The sequence below is a fragment of the Centropristis striata genome, chromosome 5, assembly GCF_030273125.1.
Source record: "Centropristis striata isolate RG_2023a ecotype Rhode Island chromosome 5, C.striata_1.0, whole genome shotgun sequence".
NCBI classification, from domain to species: domain Eukaryota; kingdom Metazoa; phylum Chordata; class Actinopteri; order Perciformes; family Serranidae; genus Centropristis; species Centropristis striata.
Genome location: NC_081521.1, coordinates 28,875,025 through 28,902,146, shown reverse-complemented (window position 1 = coordinate 28,902,146; position 27,122 = coordinate 28,875,025). Strand labels below are relative to the sequence as shown.

General features: G+C 42.7%; 1 protein-coding gene across 2 annotated transcripts; it reads right to left on the bottom strand.

Annotated features, from left to right (window-relative positions):
• Positions 1-824: 824 nt before the first annotated feature.
• On the bottom strand, positions 825-27,040 carry epha2b (eph receptor A2 b). Of its 2 annotated transcripts, none has more exons than XM_059333380.1 (17): positions 26,918-27,040; positions 26,168-26,247; positions 24,021-24,669; positions 11,103-11,258; positions 10,574-10,933; positions 9,792-9,919; positions 9,442-9,613; positions 9,246-9,345; positions 8,511-8,566; positions 8,300-8,425; positions 7,409-7,606; positions 7,246-7,307; positions 6,272-6,481; positions 6,005-6,154; positions 5,690-5,883; positions 4,518-4,673; positions 825-2,650 (listed from the first exon to the last, which is right to left on the bottom strand). In XM_059333380.1, exons 1-17 carry the CDS (start codon positions 27,000-27,002, stop codon positions 2,542-2,544), a joined length of 2,991 nt encoding a protein of 996 aa, XP_059189363.1. In that variant the 5' UTR covers positions 27,003-27,040; the 3' UTR covers positions 825-2,541. The 2 variants fall into 2 exon arrangements, with proteins under 2 accessions (XP_059189363.1, XP_059189364.1); XM_059333381.1 differs by having other exon boundaries at positions 7,421-7,606.
• Between the last annotated feature and the right edge of the window lie 82 nt (positions 27,041-27,122).

Genomic DNA, 27,122 nt, shown 5'->3' with positions numbered 1-27,122 from the left:
TGGTTTCAAATTTCATTGTGATATGTTTGGAAGAGATTGATTAATACGTTTTGAGAAGATATACACTTTATCTGTCAAGAATAAGCCCCCTTGTCACTTAATGAAAAGAGGTAAAAAAAATATTTTATTTCAACTTTATAAGCGACCCTGTATTTATACTGCATTAAAATGTCCCGTCAGCGTTAACCTATATTATTATATGAGATGTTTATGAATTTATACTACTGCTGAAATAGTGTACATGTTGCATTTTATTGCTAATTTGAACTATTTTCATATACTGTTGTATTGTGTAGTTGACAGAAATGCATCATATTCTGTAAGATCACCATGTTGGTTCAGTACAGAACAGTAACTACAGTCGCCCATAAAGTCATCAGTTTGGCAGAGATTGATTAATAAAGTTTTGAGAAGATATACATCTGTCAAGAATTAATCACATTTTCACAATCATTTCATGGAAAGTGTATGGGTATATACGTGGAGCACAACATGTAGAAATATTAGGTTCCACTACCTGGAATTTGTTCTTTGGTACAGAACTTGAGTTAATGTATTTTAGTTACATGGAACACTGTTGGACCTCCTGCAGATAATGAAGCATTCACATGTTTATTATAGGTTCCAACTCCGGGTTTAAAGCTTCCAGCAGCATTATCAGGATATCCAGGTGGAAGTATAAACATCCTGGCACCGTTTAAAACAAATAAAGCAATTCCTCTTCTCTGTTTTGGGTCAATCATACGGTAAGCTTTGTAACCAAATTCAAAAGACCGCACAAATGCAATTTCAGGATTGAATAATTCAGGAGTAAAAAGAAGACATTAGAGGTTTTTTTTGTTGTTTTATTGAGAATGAGAGCACAACCTTCAATTATAATCCCAGCTCAGTGTTTATCAGCATAAATAAATAAAAGTAAAAAATAAATAGGCTATTAAATACAGTATAAAACAACAGGCGAAAAGGAAGGAGTTTTTTTTGTTTCTTTCTTTTGATGAAGGGGCTCTCAAAATGTTTGGAAAGGCAGCAAAAGGTAGAAGACATTGCTTTGGAAAGTGATGGAAAAAAGAATCAGTTTGGTAATATGGAAAATAGTGAAATCATACAAAATGTACAAAATGTAATTGCAAAACCAGTAAACCAGAGTAATAACAAATAAAAACAAAAAAATCCCTTTTCCAAAGATGGATCTATGAGCTACAATAGAATCATGGATACATTTGAAAATACAGTAAAAATTCAAGTAAAGGAAGGTGTACATCAGTAACACAATAATTTGCAGTCATTAATTAATAGCACTGGGGGGGAAACTGTCCACTATACACTTCCCACTACACCGCAGAGCTGCTTCATTAAAACACACAGAAGCAAACTCTCGCTAATGTTCCACAAACAGGCACTTTTAAAAATATCTTTGAATGTCTGCAACGAGCCGGGCACTTAATCATCAAAGCATATAGTTTCATCCTGTTACACAAAAGTCTGAATGAAAAGCTTCTACAAACTAAATGAAACATTGAAATTGCAAACCAAACTATTATTAAGTATGAAATCATTTCAACCACAACAAGACTCATCATTAATCTTTTTTTTTTGTTGTTTTCAGGGCATTTGCATTTTTTGGCAAACTTCACCCTCCCTCTTCATTACCGGCACGCTACAAACAGATGGATTGCTTTCTTTTTTCATTCACACAACTTCTCACATATCTTTTTGTTCAGGATTTTGTGTGTAATTGCCCTTTTCTTGCAATTAAAAAAATAAAAAAATAAAAATAAAAATAAAACCAAGACAATGAGATTCTTAATCGAAGTGCTACATTATAAATTGTTTTCCCATTGTTTTTGGTAATCTGTACACAAAGAGTACCATATATATCCTCTCTTTTTCATATAACATCACGTATATGACCATAGCTTAATTTCTGCACAGAAAAAAGGATCCATCTGTGTTTATACACCCAAGCAAACGGCGTCTCTTTAACTTTGGGCCAGCTCGCGCTCAATCCAGCCCTCGCGTCGCTCTGTCCACGGGCCAAAGTGCCAATTACAGGGAGACGCCGTGACATCAGCGCCAACCGCAACCTGAGCCAGGGCTGGGCTCCACTGCTCCCACACTATCACACTCACTGTGCTTCCCTTGTTTGTTTGATATACATGCAACAAGCTCAGGGTGCAATTTAAAGGCCTTTTTTCCAGAATTGGCTTGATTGTTGATTTTGTTTTGAAGCAGGAATGCGAAAATGAAGGAAAAAAAAAAAAGCATGAGCAATGAATTGTAACTGTACAGAAGACGTGGATAATAAAAATAGATATCTAAATATACAGTCTACTTGATACATCTATTGTTGTATATTTGCTCGATTCCCGTGCGGATAAGATGAAGAAATTAAAAATGTACACTAAGTCAGTCTCAGTCGGCCCCAAATGGGATTGGTTCTCTTGGTCCTGCCGATCCAAGGCAGTTTCGCTCCAGCTCCGCTTAGAGTTCAAATGGCTGCCTGCTTCAGTGCCTGAATTGAATTCCCTTCGTTTGATAGGATCACACAGCAAAGACGCTCAGGGTGCTCGTCTGGTCCTTTAATCCCAAGATGCTGTAGGCGATTCTTTTCAAATGTCCGGGCAGCCTCACCCCAATGTTCTTAATATCCCTGTGACAAGAAAGAGACATGACAGAATATAAGAAGAGCTGCACATGGATTTAAACTTTGGACTTGTTCCAACACTCTTCACGCACATCCTTCCTGCCTCTCAAGTCTTGTAGTAATCTCTGACTCATCCAGCGTGCTGGAATGCCAGCCTGGTCTCCATTCATGTCTAGAACCAGTACGGCAAGGTGGGGTGCGATCCAAGTTTGTAATCTGCCGAGGTTTCAATTTATCTTCGACATTAAAGGATAAGGGGGGGGGGGGTCGCTCTTTTTGCAAGCACATGATGCAAACCTGCAAAGCTCTAAAACACAGCAGCCGAAACTCAAAGCCTTAATTACAGCCTTAATTACTTAACGAGGATTCTCCCTGATGACCATGAATCACTTGTCTGGCAAGCACAGAGTGGGTCGTAAATAACTGCTGGTTTTTCCGAGAGTGCTACCAGATGCCCTGAGATGGAAACTTGGGGCCATGAAATCACACCATTCTGTATGACAAATACTTCAAAAGGGTTTTTTGTCGTCTGCTTTACAGTCTGCCCATCTTCCCAAATCAAGACCAACTGAGATACGTATAGCATGGCAGAGGAACGGGGAGGGGAGGGGGGGTCATGCTGGTCATGCGGTTAGAAAAAGCTCTGGCCTTCATTATTGCCCCCAAACAACCTTATATTATGTGCTTCACTAAGACTTTTTTTCACTAAGGTTGAGTCCATTTCATTAAATTGCCCTCCTACACATCTGAGAAGATCCAATTGCGCAAAACTACCATGTGAGAAGTTCAGGGGGTGCATTCTGAGCGCACCTCTTCAATCTTTCTAGAAGTACAAATGTACCGACTATGGGGCTTCAAATCTCATCCATCTATTTCAGTTTCTTAATCCCCCTCTAGCTGCTCCAGCTCCAAGGGCCATTCCCCCCCTTAATGTTAAAGAAGCCACAAAAGGCCTTTGCCCTAAACAGGCAAAACTGGTGGTTTTCGGGGCTCGAGCAAAAGTGCTGCCCAGCGCAGCTTGTGTGTATGAGGGGGTTTGAGAGAAAGAATGGAGAAAGGAAAGAAGAATAAGGACTGCAGCGGCCGCAAGCCACCACCACCAGCCTACCACAAATGAGCCCACTCCTTCTCCTTCCCCCCCATTTCTTTTTCCATCTAAAACATTTCTCAAGTTGTAACTGAGGTCGGAGATTATATTGTGTGCAAACTATTCAGCTGGCTGTTAAAATGAAACATTTTTAGGAAAACAAATATATAAACTACTCCGTGGGAAGTTCATAACAGATTTCTTGGTCGGAAAAAACATCTTTATGCAACATGTTGGTTATTTACGCCATAATTTGACAACCAAAATGTTCCTCTTTGCCAAAAACACACATAACAAGTCATAAAATAAACAGATCAAAACTTATTATAGCCGCGTTTCCATTTCAGGCATTACCCGGGTAATTCGCCTGATTGGGTGTGGTTAAAGAGAGAGGACACATCCAGAATCCGCCCCTATGTGCGATTTATCTGGGAGATTTTAGTACTGGTCTGAGAAAGGGTCTCTTGGAATGTCCAAAATTGCTTTCACACTGATCGAGCTTATTACCATGCACATAAACACACGTCTTCTTGTTTTTATTTAGGAACAGTTAGCCCGGTCGCGTCAGTGTTGTTATATTCAAAACCTTCGCTAAATGATTACGTAACATTGAAATAGACGCATGGTGTTCACGTAAACAGCAAAAAGCTGCGAGGGAATTGTTGTAAGTTGAGACACGCCATCTGAGAGGGCAAAGTAAGTGGGCGGGGTGACTTGTTGGACTAATGCGTGTAATGCAAACGGGGCTTATTTGGCCTAAGAAAATCTGAAATCATGCCCACTTACTCATTCTTCATCTGCAGGACTTGGTCCATGGTGACAACCCCAGCACAGGTGAAGTTCTCACTGTACTGACTCATCTTGATGGACTCCAGCCACTCTGACACCGACCTGAAGGGTGAACCGTCTGAGCCGCTGGTGCTGGGCAGGCGGATGGACACACTGCAAGCAAAGAAGAGAAAAGTAGGTCCAAATGATAATAATTAACAGACTTTCCCACAACAAAAGGGGGATGGTTGATGCATGAAGACTGAAATTACTGTGCAGGAAACCAGTTGGTGATAAAAACCAGTTGGAGCAGTCAGGGCGAGAGCCGATTAAGATACGAGAACGGCAACCTTTTGTCCTTTCTCACTGTTTCTGGCTTAAATGCTCCCTCACAAAAGGGAAAATATGCATTCATGCACACAGCCACATACAATAGAGCTTTCTATGCCAGGAGAGTACACACATTTCTTTCATTAGCCTGGGAGGCAAGGTGTCAGTATGTCCTTTAATGCTTTAAGTAGAACATCTTAAAGCTATTCCCTTTCTTTACCAAACTACCCTAAACACCCAGTCCTTTTGTAATTTGACCTAAATAGGGAGCTGCTGTTTATAAATGCTTTGAAGCAGGTCCAGGTCCAGGTCTCAAGGCAGGCAGGGTGAGTCTAAGTTAAGTTTTACATCAGGGAAAGAGATGGTACAAGATTACCACATTGCACCTGGTTTGATTCCAGCCTGCAGGAAATGCCCCTCTATATAACCTCTTTGTGAGCGGTGACCTCGTTAGCTAACTATCTTGCTAGTTTGGCCACAGTTTAGAGGAAATTCCCTGAATAAAAGAATAAGCATTAAATTGATAACGGCTTGCCAGCATGTTACAAAGTTTTCGGGCAACCCGCCCCCTCTGTCCGGCTTATTTTGTGTAGCATGAAAGCATGGTGGAATTAGCTAGCTAACTAGCCAGCTGTCCGTTTTAACTTCAGGAAATACAAACAAATTACAGAGGAAAAGTTATTTTTCTGAAAAAATTCCAATTTCTAGTGAGACTAGAAATTGAATTTATATAAGAAGCATTATTGCGAAAGCTTTGGTTACAGTGTTGTTTCCAAAAAGTGGTTGTTGATGGCAGCATCTGAAGGGTCAGCGCTAGAAAAACATGCATTTCAAGCCCTTAGTCTGTAAATAAATCTTACCGTGGGTCAAAGTCTGCGATGGTCTTCAGGGAGTCCGGACTCCGCAGCAGCTTGTCCAGCAGGTTGACGATGTCTCCAAAGCGTGGCCTCTTGGAGCGATCCTGAAGCCAACACTGCAGCATCAGCTGATAAACAGTTGAGGGACAGTCCATCGGCGCTGGCAGCCTGAAAGCCTCGTTGATAGCCTTCATCACCTGCAGGAAGTTTATCAGGGGATAAATTAGATCTTCTCTCACTTGTGGGTGGGTGAAAACTTTGGCTCTTACAGCACAACCTCAGAGAAAAGTCTAATCTGTAAACTTGCAGAAAACTTGCCTCATGGTTACTCATGTCCCAGTAAGGCCTCTCTCCAAAGGCCATGACCTCCCACATGACGATGCCAAAACTCCACACATCACTAGCTGAGGTGAACTTCCGGTATGCTATTGCCTCTGGAGCTGTCCAGCGAATGGGGATCTTACCTCCCTGTTCAGGAAGAAAAGCTTCAGTTAGAGACAGAAGAACAAAAAAAGATCTCAAGAAATGTTGCTTCCCTTAGACACCTGCATACACTGCATCTTACAATCTTACGTATCTACTTACACTTGTGGTGTACGTCCCCTCAGGATCGTCCTCGAGCACCCTGGACAGGCCGAAGTCTGACACTTTGCACTCCAGGGTGTTGTTGACGAGAATGTTGCGGGCAGCCAGGTCTCGGTGGACGTAGCTCATGTCGGAGAGGTACTTCATGCCTGCAGCGATGCCGTGCAGCATGCCCACCAGCTGGAAGGATGGGAACTCACCATCATGGTCCTGGTGGGAGAAAATGAGCACATATTAATTTATTATTGTGACCAAAACAAAAAGAAACATAGCACAGTAAATAACAAAGCAGATATCATAGCCCATTAATAGATCTAGATCAGGGGCAGGCAACCTGCGGCTCTGGAGCCACATGTGGCTCTTCAGGCCATCTGCAGTGGCTCCCTGTGGCTGCAACATAAAAATTATACCAAATTAAATGTATTTTCTATTTCTTTACATTTTAATTTTCATCGATTGTTGGTGTAGGCCCAAAGCAATCAATTGTAAAAAAGTGTTGCTTATATACGGCATTACATTTTATGTTATTTTTACATTTTACTCAACTAAAATTTGCACCATAACTTAAGAAAGTCTACGGCTTGGCACCTTAACCTCTAGATTTTGTCATTATTAAGTCTAGTTTTGAGTTTGCCTTCGATTCCAAATCTCATGAGATATTTCTTTGGTGTCCAGCCTCTCATTTGCACTTGGGTCCTGGCTGCATTCTGACAAAATCATACAAATAGATGCTCATTTTGACATATTAGTATTGTTGGTAAAGTAGTTTGGACTTAGTAGGCTGTTTCATCTTCATTGTAGGGCTCAAAATAAGATTTGCAGCTCCAATATATCTTTTTCTCTTTTTTAGGCCAACAATGGCTGTTTAGTTAGTAAAGGTTGCAGACCCCTGATCTAGATGTAGATCCATTCATTTTCCATTCATTTGAGACTTCTCAGCCCCATTATATTCCCATTAATAGTGGTGAACTTACCCTAAGGTACCTGTCCAGTGCTCCGTTCTCCATGTATTCAGTCACGATCATGGCATGTTTGACTGCACAGACACAAAAAAGGACGAATCATGTCTCTGCACTGGCACCAAAACAGACAATAAAAAGTAAGAAAAGTAAAAGAAAAAGCCCTCACAAAACTCACAGAAATCCTTACATTTGGTGACCACGCCCTCTAAACGGATGATGTTCTGGTGGGAGAACTGGCCCATGATGGAGGCCTCGCTCAAAAAGTCCTGCCTCTGCTTCTCCGTGTAGCCAGGCTTCAGCGTCTTGATAGCCACTGCCACCTCTTTCCTTGCCGGCACCTTCAGAATGCCGCGGTACACCTCACCGAACTCGCCTGCAGGGAAACAACATCAACATTTGATTGAGAAAAAGGGATATCAGGTGAACGTGGGTTTGATTTGTCTTCTCGGATTGCTAGCTGCAGGGGTTTGCTGTGCAACAGAGTGAAAATAAGGAAGTCTCTGCGGCTGTTTTGCCTGAGGCTCTCTCACAGAGGTGTGTTCTGGTGGGGTGTTGAGAGAGAGCCTATGTTGTATAATTGGTGGATGGCCTGTGGTGTGGAAGCATGGGAATCAGCTGTCACATGAAGAGAAAGAAGGGGGGCGCGGTCGTGGGAACTGAGGAGGGGGTGCACGTTGAAAAAAGACTGTTGGTTCAAAGGGTAAAGGTGGTCGCACTTGAATAAACGTATCAAGAATGAAAGATCTGGGCAGGGCCCGGGAAGGTGCTCTGATATCCTTCCAAGATACTGCTCCTGCAACACTTTCTTTGTATAATTGTTCATGTCAGCTTGAGCCAAGACACACACACCTCACAGCCAAGAGTTGCCTCACAACAAAATGTCTCAACTTGTTGTGTGAGAACTCAGCCAGATAGATGTTAATCTCACTAAAGTAACCACTGTCAGTCAGGCCGCTAAGCTGTGGAAAATGCACAATATAAACAGCGAATTTGAGGATTGGAAAAATCTTTCAACATCTCCGAGCTAAGCCCCACAGCAGATTGTCTCAGCAGGCTTGTCACTCACCAGCCCCAATGACTTTCTGTTTGGTTATGTGGCTGGGGTGGATTTCAGTGGCAAACTTCAAGACAGCTATGTTGGGGTCCTCGTATGTGTGTGGATCCACGTAGGTCTTCAGAGGCTTCAATTGCTCTGTGATAAAAAACATTGTTGTGTGTTAAAAAATGATTAAATAAACTGAATAAAATGAAACATGAGAGATATTTTTTTTGTCTACCTGAGCTGGAGAAGTAGGTGTCCTCTGGTCCTTGTCTGGAGTGAGAGTTTCTCTTCCTGAATAAAAAAAGATAAAACCCATCTGCAAATTAATATCCCATTTTCAAAGAACAAATGGACATTTGTCTTTTGCCTGCTTTAATATCAATAGCACATAGCAACCTTTGTAAAGATTTTTCAAGACGTTCTAAGGCTTTCAAAAGGATACCGACATTGGTGCAAATGCGTCCATTCATACAGAGGCGGCCCTTTGATAAAGGCTGACGATAGACTGTGTTTGCCAAGCCGATTTAAAGACTGAAAGACAGACAAGCAGGCGGGAGGGAGGTGGACAGACGGGCTACAGTCTGCTACACTACAGGCCCAGGTCACCTTTACAAAGTGCCTGCAGTCTGGTACAGAAAGAACCAAAGCGCCTCTTATCACCAACAATGTACCACCCCGGACCAATTTCTTTTCAAAGGCCCCCAACACTCACTGGAATATAACCATTGAGTGATGACAAGGAGTATTCAACGCAAATTCTTCCCCAGTGAGTGCCGGGACACAGATCCAGATAAAGAGAAAGAGAAAGTTGGCTAAAGGAAGAGAGAAAGAGAGAGGTGAGAAGAGAATGAATGCAAAGGCCATTTGGAGGCCCCACAAAGGAAAGGCAGAAGAATGAGAGAGGAAGCTGGTGGAGGAGGACTGATTAACAGAAAGACAGGGAGAGCAGCAGAGCGCTGCGGTTACTGACCGTCTGCGTAGGAACAGGACCACCACCACTATGAACAACATGGCCGCTCCTCCGACTGCTGCGCCGAAGATGACCGCTGTGTTGTTTTGAGTAAGGCGCCCTGGAAGTAAAGAAAACATACATGCAGATCAGAGAGATCCCCTTACTTAAACAAAGCTTGTAAAACTTTTACAAAAATGTTGGCTCTCTTTTGTACCTTCAGGCAGGGTCTCAAATTGTTCCTCTATGCTGGAGCCTCCAGGGCTGCCGTCGCTGGTGAGAGCTTGCACCCTGAACAGGTAGGCAGTGCCCTGAGCCAGTTCGTTGATCTGCACAGAGTTCTTCTCCAGTATGAGCACGGTATATGTAGTCACATCCAGGTTATCATCCTGAGGAAGGGAGGTCAGGGAGGAATTCAGTTAAAGAAGCAGTGTTGATGTCACAGATTCATGTAGGATGCCACGATATTACATTTTCACTACATGTGCAACATTTTAGCTGTAGTAAAGGTAGAATATTACTCTTTAATTTCAACACATAACAGGATGATAGACACAAGTGATGCACCTTCTTGCGGTAGGTGAGTTCATAGCGGATGGGGCGCGGTTGGATCCGTCGGGGGGATACATCCCAGGAAAGGGCCAAGCTGGTGGAGGTCCTGTCAACCACTCGCATGGTGGTAATCTTGGGGGGGTCTGAGGACAGAGGGTACAGAATACTTTAGTATCTTTGGGATGTGTTGTCACAAAATCTCTGAGGTGCACGGCTCGGCGCTCAGAACCTCTGCACAACCTATATGCACAGTTCCCCAGGCCGCAATTGCGGAATAACGCTCCTGCACTGCATTGAGTTAAAAAAGAAGTATGAAATAGGTTAGTGTGGGGGATCCATCTCTGGAGTGGAGTCACCTGAGCAATTAGACAATACCTGGAGAAAGAGAGATGGGAAAGGAATGTGCAGGATTGAAAAGGGGAGTGAAGAGAGGGAGGGATGGGGTCGGATGTAAGTTATTGAAGGGGAGGGAAAGATAGGGTGGGATGAGAAAACTGGAACAAACAGGCTGGGATGGCCAGGTATAAGTGGGCTTGACTAATGATCAGAGGTGTGGTCTTGCACCCAGACATAAATTAGCCCCTTACCCAATTTGCAATCTATGGTGAGCTGATAACTTAATTTTACTTCACTCCTCATCTCCAGACACAAACTCTTTCCAAATGTCTTTATCTGCACTCATTTTATCTCCCTCTTGCAGCCCGATTGGACAGAGCTGTCTGTGGCTCACAGATAGCATCTGTTATTACTGCAGCACAGATTGCATCATTGCACTGCCTCCTATCAGCAGCCCTCACCTGTGTAGTGCAGAGATGTAGTCAGAGCGCTCGTGGATGGTGGTCTAGGAGCCCGCGGCGCTGCCTCAACAGCAAACACCGATACACCGCTATGTGCCTCCACGGAGAAGGTGTAGTTGAGGTGAGCATCCAACTCGCTCACTGAAACCTTGGTGTCGGTGAGGCCGGTGTTGGCCGGCTCGTAGCGGATTTTCTCTCCGCAGGACTGGCACACGATGCCTTCACAGCGCTGGCACTCAATGCTGTAGGTGATGTCGGTTCGACCTCCGGTGTCTTCAGGCGGGTTCCAGGAGAGGAGGAGTTTCCCTGCAGAGAGCTGGGTGGTGGTGGCGGTGAGGTCTCGTGGGGCAGAGGGGAGGCCTGAGAGTTGGAAAAGATATGAGGTGTTAAATAAAAGCATGGAAGTGGGGTATTGCTTTTATATATAACAGATTCTTAAATCAAACCACATACTGATATGTGCAGAGAAAGTGCAATTTCTAAATGTTCTTATTGCAAGATTCTAATTAGAGAAAAGGTGACTAGTTACCTGAACAGGGTCCAGAAGGGGGGTCAGTTGGGGCCCGGTAGAAGCCATCCATGCAGGGGCAAACCAAAGCCCTAGAGTCCAGCTTCTGGGTGTTGGCCGGACATGGCTCACACTTGTCATTGGATGCTTCGGCTTTGAAGAAGCCAGCCTGACATGCTGCAAACACAAAAACACATTTGCATGAGAATGTGAACAAGGGCAACAGTGACTTCAGGCAACATCACATACAAGACAGCACGCAGCCAGTTCTTCCAGATCACTCAAGCCTCTCTCTGAAAGATCAGTAATGCTGTGAACTTTTCACCTTGCATGCAACACAACAAGGCTGAGTGGACATGTTTTTGATGTCAAGGCTAAAGGTCAGATTTGGGAGATATGGGAGGGAAAGCGAAGGCAAAGCTTTGCACAATGTTGACTCTACTCATTAAAACACTGTCAATTCCAGATAGGACGCTGCTCACATGAGCCCAACCCTGAATCACAGACTCTTGGCCTAGCCGCCACTCCTTCTCTTTACTGTTTAAACCACCACCCCCGTCCTTCTGATGCTGTTTTCTTACTGTCTCTCTCTCTCTCTCTCAACAAACATAACCAGTCGTCCCACATTCCACGACAGTAAGTCAGTCATCAACGCTGTGAAATAAAGGCAACAAAAATCAGCAAAGCGCCAAGAAAGAGAACTGAAGCAGTCTGTTTGCACTCCATTATATTTTTTCCCTTTCAGAGACCCACATGCAGACTCTTGAAACTATATCGCCAAGATAAGATGACACCTAATTTCACACGTCCAACTCAGAATAAAGAAATCCAGGTAGAGGATCCAGCTGTGCGTGGCGGTGGTGAAATATGAACTTAATACGGTGTGAAATTTCGGAGAGAGCGCGCCATAAAGGAGAGTGAAAATGAGACAGGCCCCCCCTTTAACTCGGAAAGAGCATTCCAATGGCTGCTGCTCATGTCCTCACACCATCACACATTCATCCACATACACACACACACACACACACGCATACGCATACACACACTTCATGTGTGCACTGCACACATGCACCCACACCCATATGTATGCACAAAATACACATACATGTATGCAAAGCACACCCATGGACACATGGGCAAATCTGACATCAGAAGAGGGATTATGTCCGCTGCCTGTCACCTGTTCATGTCCTTCTGCCAAGTCAATTTATCCACACACACACACACACACACACACACACACACATATACATACACACACATTTCCTTCCTTCCTTCGAAGTCATTTGCCTGGAGTGTTTAAATAGCTTGTGACAGATGTCATGAGATGTTGACAATGCAAATGGGAGTCAAGATGTAGGCCAAAGGACAACAGAAGAAGAAAGATGGAAGAGAGAAAAGGAAAGAAAAGATGGATATGGCAAACGAGAGCTCAGACAAGGTAGAAATAGGACGTGAAATGAGGCATGTGTGAGAGATTGAAGCTCATGCCAGTGACCGAGGCTTAACAGTTTCGATGTCAGATTCCAACAGAGACGAACTGAAAGGCAGAACGAAGGACGAAGACAATATCAAATTCACTCAGAGATACTGTCTAGGTCTATGGCTGCCTTACACTGCGGTTCGCTTGAATGAAGTTCATTTGGAAGCCACAAGTGACCACACACAAGATGGAAAAGCACACGGCTCCCGCTCCATTTAAGTCATATTAAGGGGGATTTACTCGATTGACCATGAGTTTCTGTCCGACTCAATTCAGCCTTTTGCTGTCATTGCGGTTCACCGAGTTGCGGCAGAGCTGCTGTGAAGAGGTGTGTATTAACTGAAGAGCATGATAACAATGGTGGAAAGAAACATACTCAGCATGAGAAGAATTTATATGTTTGTCCAAAAGGCCTTTGCATGTTACTCAATCCTCCCCTCAAGACAGCTTCTCTTCTCGGTGTCGACCAGCTGTTTCACTGCTACTCATTAACGCGACCGAGGCAGAGGTTGGGCGAGGCAGAGAGAGAGGTGCTATGAAGAGGAACAGAAGGTTGAAGAAAGCAAGAGAGGAATACTGTATCCTGCTGAGGACTTAAAAAAAGAGGGGGAGAAAGAAAAGAGACAGGCCAGGGCGAACTCTTCCATTGAGAAGGGGGAACAGCTGCTGCCTCAAACCCCGATTCATACCCCTACCTCTCCTCCTCGTAATCCCCGAATTCCTTCCTCCCCTCCTTTCTCTCCTCCCAGTCTTCACTAAAAAGGCTCCCAGCTAACCCATTAACATTGCTATTCACCACTGACCAGCAGGCAAGGAGAATGCCATGCCATTCAAGTGCTGAAAGAAAAAAACATACACACACACACACACAAGCATTGCAGATGGGAATAGCCGAAATGCCACATGGCAACTGAATAGAGGAGGACTAGCCTCTTTTTGGCGCTACAGTGCAGGCTGCAATGCATCGTGGTCAGGTCTGCGGAGATGATGGCCTTACACTGCGAGCCGCCTCTATAATCAAGATACATTCCAGTGCACACCACCCAACAGGAGGCCTGTAGCAGAGAGAGCAGCTTCACTGCACTTCAGTTGCAGCACAGCTCCCCATTATGAAGGTGAATGAGTTTGTGTTTGAGTCACAATGACAGTAAACGAAACAAGATGACGATTCGCTGAGGTATTTGACACGAGGATTCCTCGACAAAAGAGCAAAGTCCGGTGAGAGGAAACTTCTTGGTTCTACAGAGAAGGTTGAGGCAGAGGGGGGCTTTGAATTGTTGCTGGACACAACAGGAAGCAGGAAGTGTGAGGCTGATGCAGCCTTCCTTCCTTAAGCAGCCAATCAAAGCATGGAAACACAGGGAAGCGTGACCAAATGAAGAACCAGCGGTGAGACTACCACAGTCCTGAGACAGAAAAATAACCGAAAAGCAAGCCAAAATGCATTGACCTGACATGAACGTGGGCACTAAACCCTAGGGGGGGTGGGGCCTCCTGGTACGAACGCTTTCCCTCTCACAAACAAATGTCTCTCAGCCTCTTCTGACTTTAAACATCTGACAAACTTAGACTGGCCATTTTTCGCTCCCTATTGCTACAGAGCGAGGAACTGTTTGTCATTTGAGAGGCCCCGTGAGCCTTGAGTGGCTCTGTGTTTGTTTATTGAGAGTGAGTGCAGGGGCCTGTTACGTTCTGGGAGCCCAAGTGGCTCTGGAGTAGGAGCCCCCAAGGGCCCCCGTCTACCGGTTTGTCTGCAGAAGTTAAGATGGATGAGATGGCGACAGTGATGAATGCACAGTCGGATAGATGGATGAATGGGTAACATGGTGGCTTGACAGCCGAAATCGCCCTCAGGACTGGAGGAGTAAGTGGTAGGGGGGCCCTCCACAATCGAGTCCAGCGCTGGGCTTTTAAAAAGGCAGAAAGGTCATGTCTGCCTCGGGGTAGTTGTGAGTTAAACTGCGCATGGCTTACAGGGAGTCAGTGGCCAAGTAAAACAAACACATGTTCGCAGTAAGAAGGAGGAGGAGGAGGGAGAAAGAGTTGCAGCAGCAGCCGGTGGCTTGCCTCATGAGGAGGGAGGTTAAATTCAGAAGTACAGCCAGTGAACAAAAAACATCTTGGAAAAATAAATCCATAAGAAATAAATACAATGTCTAGATCTTTATCAGGGCAACTCCCCAAATGTATCTGGAAGCAAGTGAACTCTTGCTTTGTTTCTTCTACTCCACTTCTCCTCCCAACCCCCACCCCCACTATTTTCATTCCAGAGTTGGTAAGACCCGTAATTGCAATATGTCATGTCATTTTGTTTGTATGCAGGGTGACAACATGTCATTAGCATTTTGGGGGGAGTCGGGTTGTGGTGGAACAATGGGGGTCTCTGATGGGGGAAGGTGAGCCGGTAACATGAACCAGGGGTCACTGAGGTAGAGGAGGGGAGGGGGGGCAGGGGCAGTAAAGGTGTAGGGGCTGATGGAAGTGTGTGCGCGTGGGAGGAGGGGGGTTTAGAGGGACATTAGTCAAAAGGATTAGCTGACCAATGGAGCAGCTGTAAGGGCATTACATCTGTTTTACAATTGCACTCAGGCTTTCATCTGGGGTTGTTAACAAACACAATAAATTCCCTGATCCCCTTTCTCCTCTCACTCCCTCTGTCCACTCAGCCTCGCCGACAGGAGGAGGGATACAGAGTGAAAAGTGGAGTCAAAGAGGCACAAAACATACTCTAAAGTAACGTAGATACTTTGAAGAAACCAATCTTGTCCGACATGAAAGTCACAGACTGCTGGATTACAGAGTCATGGTCATTTGGCTGCATTTCTCCACGTCGCTGGGAAAATCCAGACAGCCAGGTGGCAAACACAACACTATTTTACTACACCGCGCCGAGCCAACAGGTCACACACTGGATGCCGACAGCCGTCTGCTTCCTGGTTAGGGGAAGAGGCCAAAATGGGACCAAATGCACCAATAAACAAAATGACTTATCAGGCAGGACAACAAAATGGAAAGTGGCTGAGCGAGGCCGCTCAGCGAGGAGCGACAATGGAAAGCCCTGAGCCAACGGGTCGGGGAGTCACCGAGGGATTAGGTGACCTCCGGTTTCCGCTGCGAGCTCGTCCTGTTAGCGGTGAAGGGTGGGTGGCTGGTTGGTGTGTTGTGCTGGGGGGGAATGACTGACTGACATGGGGGAAGGAAAGTGCTGACCTCACACACCAGCAGTACAATACAATGTGCTTCACATTGCTCTGGACTCCCCCATCACAACACACACATAAATACAGAGACACAGTCTCCAGGCTCAGGAATGTCACCAAGAGGAAATATGTCCCAACTTCCCCACTGCAGCCAGCACAAATTTTTACGTCAGCGATTACTAACTAACTAGAATTTAAACAATTGGTTGATGGTGATATTTGAAGAAACTAACAACATTATAGCTGCACCAAACAATGTATTTCATATTGGTAATACATAATGTGAAAGATGTCACTGGAAAAGGTAACCCCCAAAATATGGGCAGTTCTTCAATCTACAAAACCTTTTAGCCTAGTTTTATGCATTGTTTTGGTTTCCCAGTGTGCACACTCTAGCTAGCTGAACAAATTCAAACATCTAGCAAGCTTGAGGGACCCTGATATTTTTGTCCGAGCCATAGATTGTTTATAAGAAGTGGATGTAGCCACTGTGATGTCACCAATTGTTTTGTGAATTACTTATAAGCCTTGAGTTGGCATTTTGGCCCTCACCATCTCAGTTCTAAGGCGTTTCCAGGTGAGTTTTGGAGCCAGAGAAGATCATATTTGGAGCTAAGTTATAAGCTCGTACTAGAACTAGCTAGCTTGTTCAGCAAAGTGCAACAATAAACACCAGCCTCCTTAGAGTGTCTTTTTGTACAACCAAATGCCCAGAGGTGAAAGAAGAGTAAATATTGGATTAGGTGACCACAAACAAAGCTAAAAATGAAAGGATATGTTGCTTGTGGCCCCTGGATATGTACATGTTGCAAACGTTACTGTATACTAGCGAACTGGCTTTATCAACTTTAAAAGGTGATCATTTCTGAGATATTGTGTTGGTAACTCGCCAAAATGAATAAATAAATCAAGTAATGCATCTTTAAACTACTTATGTACTACTCCAGTTTCAGCCATCATGTTTTATCTGCCATTTTTTGCCATATGCTAACAAGGGTTAGCACATGGCTGATACAATCAGTGTGAAGTGCACCTGAAGGTAACATATCTGATCAAATAGTTGATACTGGGTGTATTCCATGCAGACTGACACCTCAAAAGCTCCACCAACACACTAATCCCACTTAAACCACAACAGTATGATTTACTCTAATCCACATTAAAGAGTCATAGGGGCCACCAGATCTCGTCTTTGCTACATTTCCTGTCATCTTGTTTGCAGTAATTGCCAGTATTCTGTTCACTCCATACGTGGCTCAACAAGATGGTGCATGACACCACTTGAAAGTGCCTTCAGAGTCCCCCCATTATCTAACCAACTCCCTCAAGTTCAGCCCGCCAGGCAGACGTTACCTTGGCACGAGATCTGAGGAATCTACACATTCAAAGTAATCACGGTGGCTTTTCGAGAACCGGGGGAAGAGAAGAAAAAGAGAGGTTACATCCAGCCCCGTGCATTTAAATGAGCGGAGTTGTCCGATAAGTCGGTGATTTACTACTTAATTTTAATTTCTGAGACTGGCAGCAGGGATAAAGAGCCAAGAGAGCAGAACATTTCAATGTAAGCATCATCCTGTAGATGATTTCATTATGTGAAATCCATCATAAGCTTGCTAAATCAAATCCTGGGGTGTGGTGCATGTGTCTCTTTGTATGCTCTCCATCAGATAAGCTAAAATTGCACAAGACTTTGGTCATAAAAGGTTTAGAGTGATTATGATGAACCAGTTGGCTCCAGGTACGAGCAGATTTAAAGACTATTGGCTATGAAGCACCAACTTTCTGTCGGATGTATTTCCAAGAGAACAGCCAGTGTTCCAAAATCCTAAACTCCATCATAAAGTTCACCAACAAAAACAAAAGCTGACAGCTAAAGTTTACATTTTAAATGTTTATGCCTTCACCACCAAGTGAACAGGGCCAGTTGTTCTTTCCACTAAAACCTCCCCGATTGGCAGCATTGTTCAAATTTAGCCTCTATTTATCTTTACGAGTCAGTCGTGGAGAAACGTATTTACCAGTGAGAGAGAAGAGAAACTGTGCTAAGTCTAAATAGTCCCATCAGGGCCGTGTGAAACGGGATGTTTAAAAACTATCGGTGTCATATTCATGACCTGCACAAAAGCCAAAAACAACATCGCTGTGTGATTTCATGGACAACAAGAACACAACAAACGAAGGGGGAAACTTTTTGTTTGTCAGTTTGTTATACTTGGGAATGCTTGTGCAACAGTGGGTATGTCTGTGTAGCAAATTACATTAAGAACTGTAAAATTGTGTGTTGAGATAAGAAAACTGTCAAATAAATACGAGACGAGAGGCGGAAAATTGAGGCTAAAATAGAAGGCTCTTCGGGGACAGGCAGGATGTGGGGAGAGAGGTAGAAGACGGCAAAAAGAGATTGCACAAAGGCAAAAGAGTCAAGCAGAACCAGTCGTTACTTCACTTAAAAAGCGCAAACACACCCAAGTCAATTACTACCCATACAAATCACTCACCACAGCGTGCAGTCACACAACTACAACTTAGTCACCAACTGTTTGTTACATCAGCTGAGGATGAGTTTAGAGACACGGATAGAGAGAAAATAGCTTCCTGGAACTTTTCTGGCGAGAGGAGTAATAACTTTACTGGAACTTAGTGGACAGTTGCTCCACAGAGACGCCGTTTTTCAACCAAAAGTGCCCCTGAGCAGTCCAAATATATCACATTGTGTCTCCCTTTTATTTACGGCCTTGTGGGAAGCACGATGTGGGATTAAGGGCCTTATTTGTCGAGGCTTTAGAGCGGCTGATGAGGTGTGGACCTGGAGGACCAGCCAGGGCAGCCCCTGATCCTTTGTGGGGTGACACACAGTATGCTGCTCTATTGTGCCAGGGAGGATTATGGGTAAGGAAGGGTGTGATAGGCAACGGAGGAAAGCTGTGTCAGTGTCAACAGTGAGTCACTGGAGTGGAAACCCACAGCGCTGCTGTCGAGTTAAAAAGTCAACCACTTAATTGCAAAAAAATTACTTTTTTTTCCTCCCCTCACAGAATTAAAAAAAGAATGTTTATTTTCTCACTAAGGAGACGGAACGCACGACATCCTGATTTAAAGCAGGTGCCAAATCCAATAAATGATCCACAACCCACAGATTATCCTCCCAAAGCTGCTTTTACCATGTTATTTTTTATTTCCTAAATATATATTTTCTGTTAACAAATTTCAGTCTTTAAAAAATGACACTCTTACATAACTAAGATTTGATTGATGGAAGAGGTTCCAGATTTTTAATGTTGTATAAACACAAATGAAACCAAAGATGTGTTACAGATATTAAAGCAGTAAAATATTAGATTTACATTGCAATTATTACGTTTGGTGCTTAAGTATAGTTTTGATGTATTGTACTTTTACTGTTACTATTCAGATTAAGGTTTTTCCAATACATACAAAAAATCAAATACATAGATTTATAAATATGATGAATTTGTATAGATTGAATTATATATTAAATTAAGTATACAAAAGTATCTCATCAACCAGCTACAACATTAAAATGCTGCTTATAGGTTAAGTAGTATAATATGTATAACATTTTAAGGCTTTGATAGGAGCCACTATGCATAATGAGTAGTTTTACATTTGATAGTGAAAGTATAATTATTGAGAATAATGAGTGAAATTTTGGATACAGGATTTTTAGTTGTAAATAATATTTTCACATGTTACTTACAGGGTTCATACAGCATTTTACGAGAAAAATTAAATCACTTTGTAATGATGGTTAATTATTTTTTTTTAATTTTATTTAAGCATCATTACAGAGGACTTTGAATGTTTTTTAGTTAGCATGAGCGACTGTGTAGACAAAACACCAGGTTATGTTGAAAAACAAATATTTTTCCAAGGAGTATATTTGATTTTAACCATAATACTTGAAGACATAACAGTAAAAATGAAGCATTTTCCAGACTATGAAGACTTTGTATGAACTATGAAGTTTTGTTTTTATTCTTCTTTCAACAATTCTTTGCATTTTATTCCAATAAAAAAGTTTTATTGCTGCATAACCTGCTATAGCAGTTAGAGAGGGTAGAGGGAAAAAGAAAAGCAAACATACTAAAGAAAGTAATTAATATGAGAGAAAAAACAGAGACCGTCTTCATCAGTCTCGTGTGGATTGAGGCAATAAACATAAATCTAAACGGCAGCTTTCACTGTGCTTACTATACTTCTGATTTATTTTAAATAGGACACATAGCATTTTGAGAGCCAAAATAATTCCTTTTATAGAAGTGATTAAAATCAAAAGCCCGTTTTGTGCCTCTTTGCTGCTGACTTGATATGATTTACAACCTGTTCATAAAAGCTTTTACATTCGCTGCTCTAAACACGGTGGTCGGTTTCTGCGGCACAGGAAGTGATGTGTGTTTTATCTTTAGAGTTTGTTTGTCCAAAAAGATGGACTCTGTATTTAACATGACGGCCACGGAGAGTAGAGCGCCACACACCACCTACAGAAACCTCAGCCGGGGTTTCAGAAGGAAAAAAAAAGATCCTAGAAACACAGTTTGACGGACGATGTCTCAGATCTTTTAGGACAAAAACACCAAAACGGTAAGCCCTGATGAGGAGACGGAGACAGAAACCAGATAAAGTCACAGATTGCTACTTTAACAGGTCCCGCGGGGCCGAGGAGTCATAAAACTGAGTGAACACATCATTGAACATGGAAACTTTCAACCCAAGTAAGAAAAAACACCACAATTGAAGTTTTGTGGTTTCTCCCCGAACAGCACGCAGTACAGGAAAGAAGCAGGGAGAATGATTAACTGTGTGTCTGTATGAGATTCCACTTAAAGCTCTTCCAACCATTCATCTCGGCCCCGGCCCTGCATGTGATTAATTTCCACCTTCATCCACAACTGCCCTCGTGCGTCTCTGACCCTCTCATTTGACTTCATCTCGGTAGTTTTCTGGGGGTTTTCTTTGTTTAGTCATTTTTATGTGAGGGCTTGACCCGGAGCTGCTCTTCCCCCTCTGGGAATTCCACAGGTCTGGAGTAATGTTGGGAGGTTCCTCCTCAGCAAACTGATCAGGAATGTACCAACCAAAGTGGGGAGAGGAGGTGGAGATGGAGGTGGGCTCCTCCGACCTCACAGAGGGAAACACAGCGCTTCATTGTTCTCCTACCTTTGCATTCCATTCCTCACCTCTCTCTGTTTTAAAATCACACCCCTCCGCTAAACACAACCTCTCTGTCGCTTTTGTATGACTTTTCTTTCACTCCTTCCTGCCTCTCCTCCTCCGTCTCTACCCCCCTAATCATCTTACCTGGCACTTTCCCACAGCTAAAAATGATGTACTGACAGAAAACTTCATCGCTTTTATCGCTTGGTTGCCAATGGGAGGGTGAACTAAGTGGGAAAGCAAATCTATTATAAACAGGCTGCATGTGGATTTACAGCTGCAGTACGAAGGTGTGTGTTCCACAGTGTTATTAGGGGAATTCATACTAAAGCCCGACCGATGTGGGTTTTATGAGATAGCTACCAATACTGATTTCAGAGAGGAAAAATTCACCAATAACTGAAATGTGACTTTTAGAGCTGGAATGAAAATGAACCTTAAGCAAAGATTTTCCTACAATTTGACTATGCAAAGGTACAACCCTGGTTCCAGGGAAGTTGAGACATGGTGAAAAAACATAATAAAAACAAAATGCAATGTATGCAAATCATTGGCAGCCTACATTCAATTGAAAACAGATTAAATATTTAACACTCAAACTGCAAACATTTTGTTTTTGATGCATTCTGGATGTGTACACATCGTCCCAACTTATTTGAAAACGAGGCTGCCTTCTGCTTTCTTTATGTCTTAAATAAAATTACTTTAATAAATAATATTTAATATTATTATTATTAAATCCTTAGCAGCCTACATTCAGTTGAAAACAGAAAAAAAGATTCTAAATATTATTATTATTATTATTATTATTATTATTATTATTATTAATAATAATAATAATAATAATAATAATAATAATAATTAATATTAATATATTTTTAATCCATTTTTTGTCATTTCAAGTTGATGCATTCTGTTTTTATTTACACATACAGTGTCCCAAATTTGAAATTGAGGTTTAACTTCAAAGGCTGTTTTCTGCTTTCTTTATGTCTTAAATTAAATAACTTTAATAAATAATATTTAATGTTATTACAAAAAAGTAACTGACAAAATATATAATACATTTTCAAATAAATTGATAAAAATCAGTATTTTACGGTCAGTCTCAGTCAACTGCTGATCATTTAAATAGAGAAAAAATACAAATAACATGGATTTCTGCATTATATATTGTTTAAAAAAAACTTTTTATAACAGCGCATATCAGACAACATGCAACCCTGACTCCAAAAAATAATTTCGGATCTTGTGTAAAACGCATTCTGTTTTTATTTACATTTCACAGCTTTTCTTGGAATCAGAGTTGTATATGCTGATACAGATAGACCCGGATAGATACTGATACCCTGTCGGTCTCAAAGCTATGTGTGTTTCAGGTCAGGCATGTGTGTGTATAAACGAAAGCTCCAGAGAAAAGACTCTGGGCTGATGGGAGTCTTCAGGTGTTCTGTCATGGAGCAGATCTCAACAGGCCCCTGCATGCCAGCCTGTGTTGTATGTTCACATACACAGCCGAAGTCACACAATACAGCCCAAAGCTGAGGCTCAGTATGCACACAGAGGGGGAAGAGGCTCAGATGGATGCTAAGAGGAGGGCCTCAGTTTTCTGTGATGAACAAAGTCAGTGAGGCTCAGAAACTTCCTCCTCCCGCCCCCCCCACCACCACCACCAGCCTTGAAGATGCTAATCCATCACAGTACAGTAGCCTTCCGGCTTCTTTGATCACTCGCTGTCACTCTGACAGCCCTACCCACAACAATAAAAAGCCGTCTTCTTACAGCAGGACTTAAAACACAACAACGCCACGGCTACTAGCAAGTCAAAGGACGCAGTTATGGCTGCAGTACAGAGAACGCCTACCTCCAGATAAGACAACAGATGATAATGAGAGAGCAGGAAATCACCTGATGCAACAGGCTGTAAGCTGTGAGAAATGTGGTGAAAGGTGAAGTGTTTGAGCGTGACTTCAACATTCATCAAACCATTTTTTTCACATATTTTGAACATACTTACAATGGATTAAATTCTGCTTAGAGTATGGATCACTGTATATTATTATTCTCATTGATGTAATCCATATAATATCTTCATAATCAAAGATAATCACTGTTGAAATGCATTACAATGTGATTATAGGGGTATGGTATGGGGTTAAATTAATCCTTAATTATCATGTCAAGTATGTTTATAATTGATCAATAAGACATTACAAAATGCTTTATTTGAGCTATTATTATTGGTATAAGACAAGTATTTATGAGTGCTTATAGCTATAATTATACAGTTATATAGGCAAATTATAATGTATTATAAGTATGTTCATAATGCATTGTAGATATGGGCTTGAAAAAACATTGTCAGTGAGTGACAGGCAATTATAAAGTATTATGATATAAGTCATTATAAAATTCTATGATTATTATTATAAGACATTATAACAATTTAAGTGCTGAAAACTATAAATATACCATGATATAAGAAAATTATAACGCATTATAATGCATTATAGACATGGGCTTCATAGAAAGTGTTACCAGAAATTCCTTTCAGAACTAAATGTGTTAATTTTGGTCCTAAAACCTGTGGGTGCAACCTGATAATGAGCTCCTCACACTTTCACACCGGAAGATTTTCTCACTGCTGAGTTTTGATGACATAAAGGGTGTATCATTTTATAGCATGAGCAAAATGATCGAGGCTTGTACAAACACTTCCAAAGCTGAAACTCAAAGCACACTTCCTATAGGTATCGGCTCAAGGTCAGGGATGATGCCGGGACATGTACTGGTAGGGTCTAAGCATTCCTTCCATTGCAGAGCAGTCAATGTTAGCCAAGGGGAGAATTCCACTCAACAACGATAATAACACCTATGATGAGTATCTGCAGTCTGCCATACGGGCTTGTTTTACAACCTATGGCAATTAAATTAGAGGTAAATGGTGACGGATGTCAAATGGCCGCTTTAAAAACACACTGTCACGGGAAGTGCATACTGGGTTTACACCCGGACAAGGATAAGAGCCTTGGGGGCAGAATGACCTCTCCAAATACCAGAGATTCAACAGCACGCCCTTACCTTGACACGTATCTTTGACTTCTTCATAGCCTGGTTTGCACTGGCACTGTCCAACTGGAACCACCCACTCCCCATCCACAGTGCAGTAGATGCGAGGCAGCTCCTCGCTGATGGCGTTATCCACGCACGCTCCGCTCACTTCCCTCAGTGCCTGGTTCTCACCTCCGGCCACCGTTTCAGGGAAGGACGCGAGGCTCTTCACTGTGGCTGGGCAAGTTTTATAGTAGACCCGGGTGGAGAGAAGGGCGACGCAGGCCCCGATGTCTTGAAAAGCCAAGTAGAAGCCTTTTCGAGACAAGTTTTCCACCACTCGTGTCTCTGTGTTGATGCGCAGGTCGTTCTTGCCAGTTATCTCGTCAGGCGCTATGGTGGCCACTTTCTTAAACTGGCCCTTGCGGAAGGTCGTGCCCACATCTGCGTCCGCCTCAGACGTGAAGAGGTTGAATGTTTCCTTGCAGGTCAGCGAGGTGGCATCGAAAGAGTTGCAATCACGTACGATGAACTGTAATTCAACAAAAACCCGTGAAGCTGACGGACGCCGCTGGATGAAGGTGGTGCGGAGCCAGTTGTCCTGCTCACGTTCCCCAACATTGCAGACGGAGTAGGTATAGAACTGAGAGCCATTCAGGGTCCTCTGGGTGACTTCCCACTGAAAGAAAACCACACCAGCCAACATAGTTAGAGGTACGAACACTGACCCATGGGGAACCCCTATAAGCATACTGGGCTGAACCACGGAAGGTAAAAATAAAGGGGCACCATAACATGTCACATTCAACCACTGTAATCTGAACCTGGGAGAAAAAACAGTCTGGGTGTAAGGCTAATTACTCCCCCTGAATATTTTTTACTATGCTTCACAGCCATAACACATTTCTGCAACATGGACGACTCCACTTTATGAGCCTCAACTGCAAAACAATACAGAAAACCTCAAGGACTGTGTGTGAGAAAACATTTCTGGCATTGCAAAAATACCAAATTATTTTTCAATTCAGCCCTTCACATGCTGTCGCTACTGTTGGCATCCACCCCAAACAGCGTTTGCCACAACTATTTTTTAAAGTGACAGCATATTTTAACGTAACCTTGGCTCTTGAGGAGCAACCGGCCCAACAGGGGCTGAGCCTGTGGTTTGCTCTCTGCATGTAGCCACTGTGCTATTAATTAAAGGAATGTGCTTTGTTGGCTGAGTGTGTGGCTCCACGTATAAACTTGATGTTCAGCAGCAGAGCTAACACCTCTATTAAACAGCTGGTGGACATTTTTTTTTATATGAGGGCCTTTTAAAACTTGAAATAATAATTATCATAAGCTATGGTAGTTACATGAGTAACAAACCATAAGAAAAGACCACACCTGATACTTATTAGTGCAAAAAGTGAAACTTGAATGTCAAAGTGATTATTAAGAAGCAGCGAAACTTCTCTTAAGAAGTTGGGTGAGCCACTGGGAACAAGCACGTCTGCACATGCCTTTGAGTCATCAGCACATAATATGAGGCTATTTACAGTGAATTTGCATGAGCCTGACTGGTCAATTACGTTGAAACCGCAATATGGAAGAAGGCACACATGCCTCCTGTATACTGGCGAAGAGATAACCGCAGCATTTGGGTGCAATAATGTCCCGATTATCTAGACGCATCTCTAAACACAGACCCTGGTTTAAGGGGAAAAGGTAGCTCTGACTGATTGGCTCCATCTAAAACCCCCTCCCCCTCTAAAAAAAGAGGTACCACATGCTGCAAACTTTAAAAGTTAATTGCTCTCTAACATACAATTCTGGAGCTGAAGTCTTGAAACCACAAGAAGCCACAAGTATTCCCAGTTCAGAGCTAGCAGCTATTCTGTCTGCCTAAAGCTTTGGTGCAGCCCAGACATGCACTGCAGGCAGCTCCTGATAGCAACTCCTTCTCATATCCATACTCCACAACCATTAGGCTCTAACTGCCAGATTTTATAGCCACCTGACATGTATACACACGAGGGTAACCGCACAAGTCAAATGGTCAAATATTTTTGCTCTGGAGGCTCCCAGTTCAGCCGGGGCCCTTAGCTGTGCATTTTCTCCATGCAAATTAACCCTAAAGGCAAATTCCAAATGGGAACGTGGGAGCTGGAGGAGAAGTCGGGAGCATTACTCACCCCAGACTTTTCTCCCTGGTCCACGGGCCATGTAAGCCAGCCCAGTTCACCTCCTGTTGCCTTCATATCCAAGAGCACCTCTGTGGAAACAGGAGAACAACGTCAGGACATGAGAATAACATTTTACTCATCAGTAAAGACTCATTTTGTCCCAGAAATTATGGAAACATGTTTCTTAAAAAATATTTAAAAAATGACAAATGACAGTGATTTTAAGTTCCCTGCATAATAATAATTATTAAGCTTACAAAATGTAATTACCAATCTAATTTGACAAAACTAGCACCTTCAAAATAAAGGTTGATCAAAACTTTGGCTTTTTACTTGGCAATACTTAATGTCAAACTAAATGTTTTAAAGTGAGCACTACATACACAATTTAAAAGGCTAATGAATAATAAAATGAAATATTTTTAAAAAGGACACGAATTGCACTCTCTCTCCAGAATTCACCTGCTGGTGTTACAAAGTTTGGAGCTGCGCACATGCTGCCCACTCTCTCAACTCGTTATTAATGATTAAAATATGACACTGCAACAAGAAACATTTTTCTAGAATTAAAGGGATGTCATACAACACGACTTTAGAGACTAAAACGACTGTCATAACAATTTTAGAAAGTGTGTTTCCTGGTTTAAAAGTTTCTTAAAGGAGGTTCCCCGCATGGCACGCGCGCCTCACTTCAGAAAACTTTAACGGGATTGAGCCTCATAAGCAACTTTAGGGAAATTATTTTAAAGAGACACTCACCTTCTTTAGTCTGTAAGGTAATTAGTATGCCGTTAATTAGTACATATGAAAATAATAAAGGTCTGATTCCGGCTAAGAAATCCATTTGGCAAACTTTCCCTTCCCCTCTCTCTCTCTCTTTCTCTCTCCGCTGCTGGGCTTGGCTGGGACTCTGAGAGGTGAGCGCTACTCTCTGCTGCTCATTCACAAACGGGCCGGCACGTCA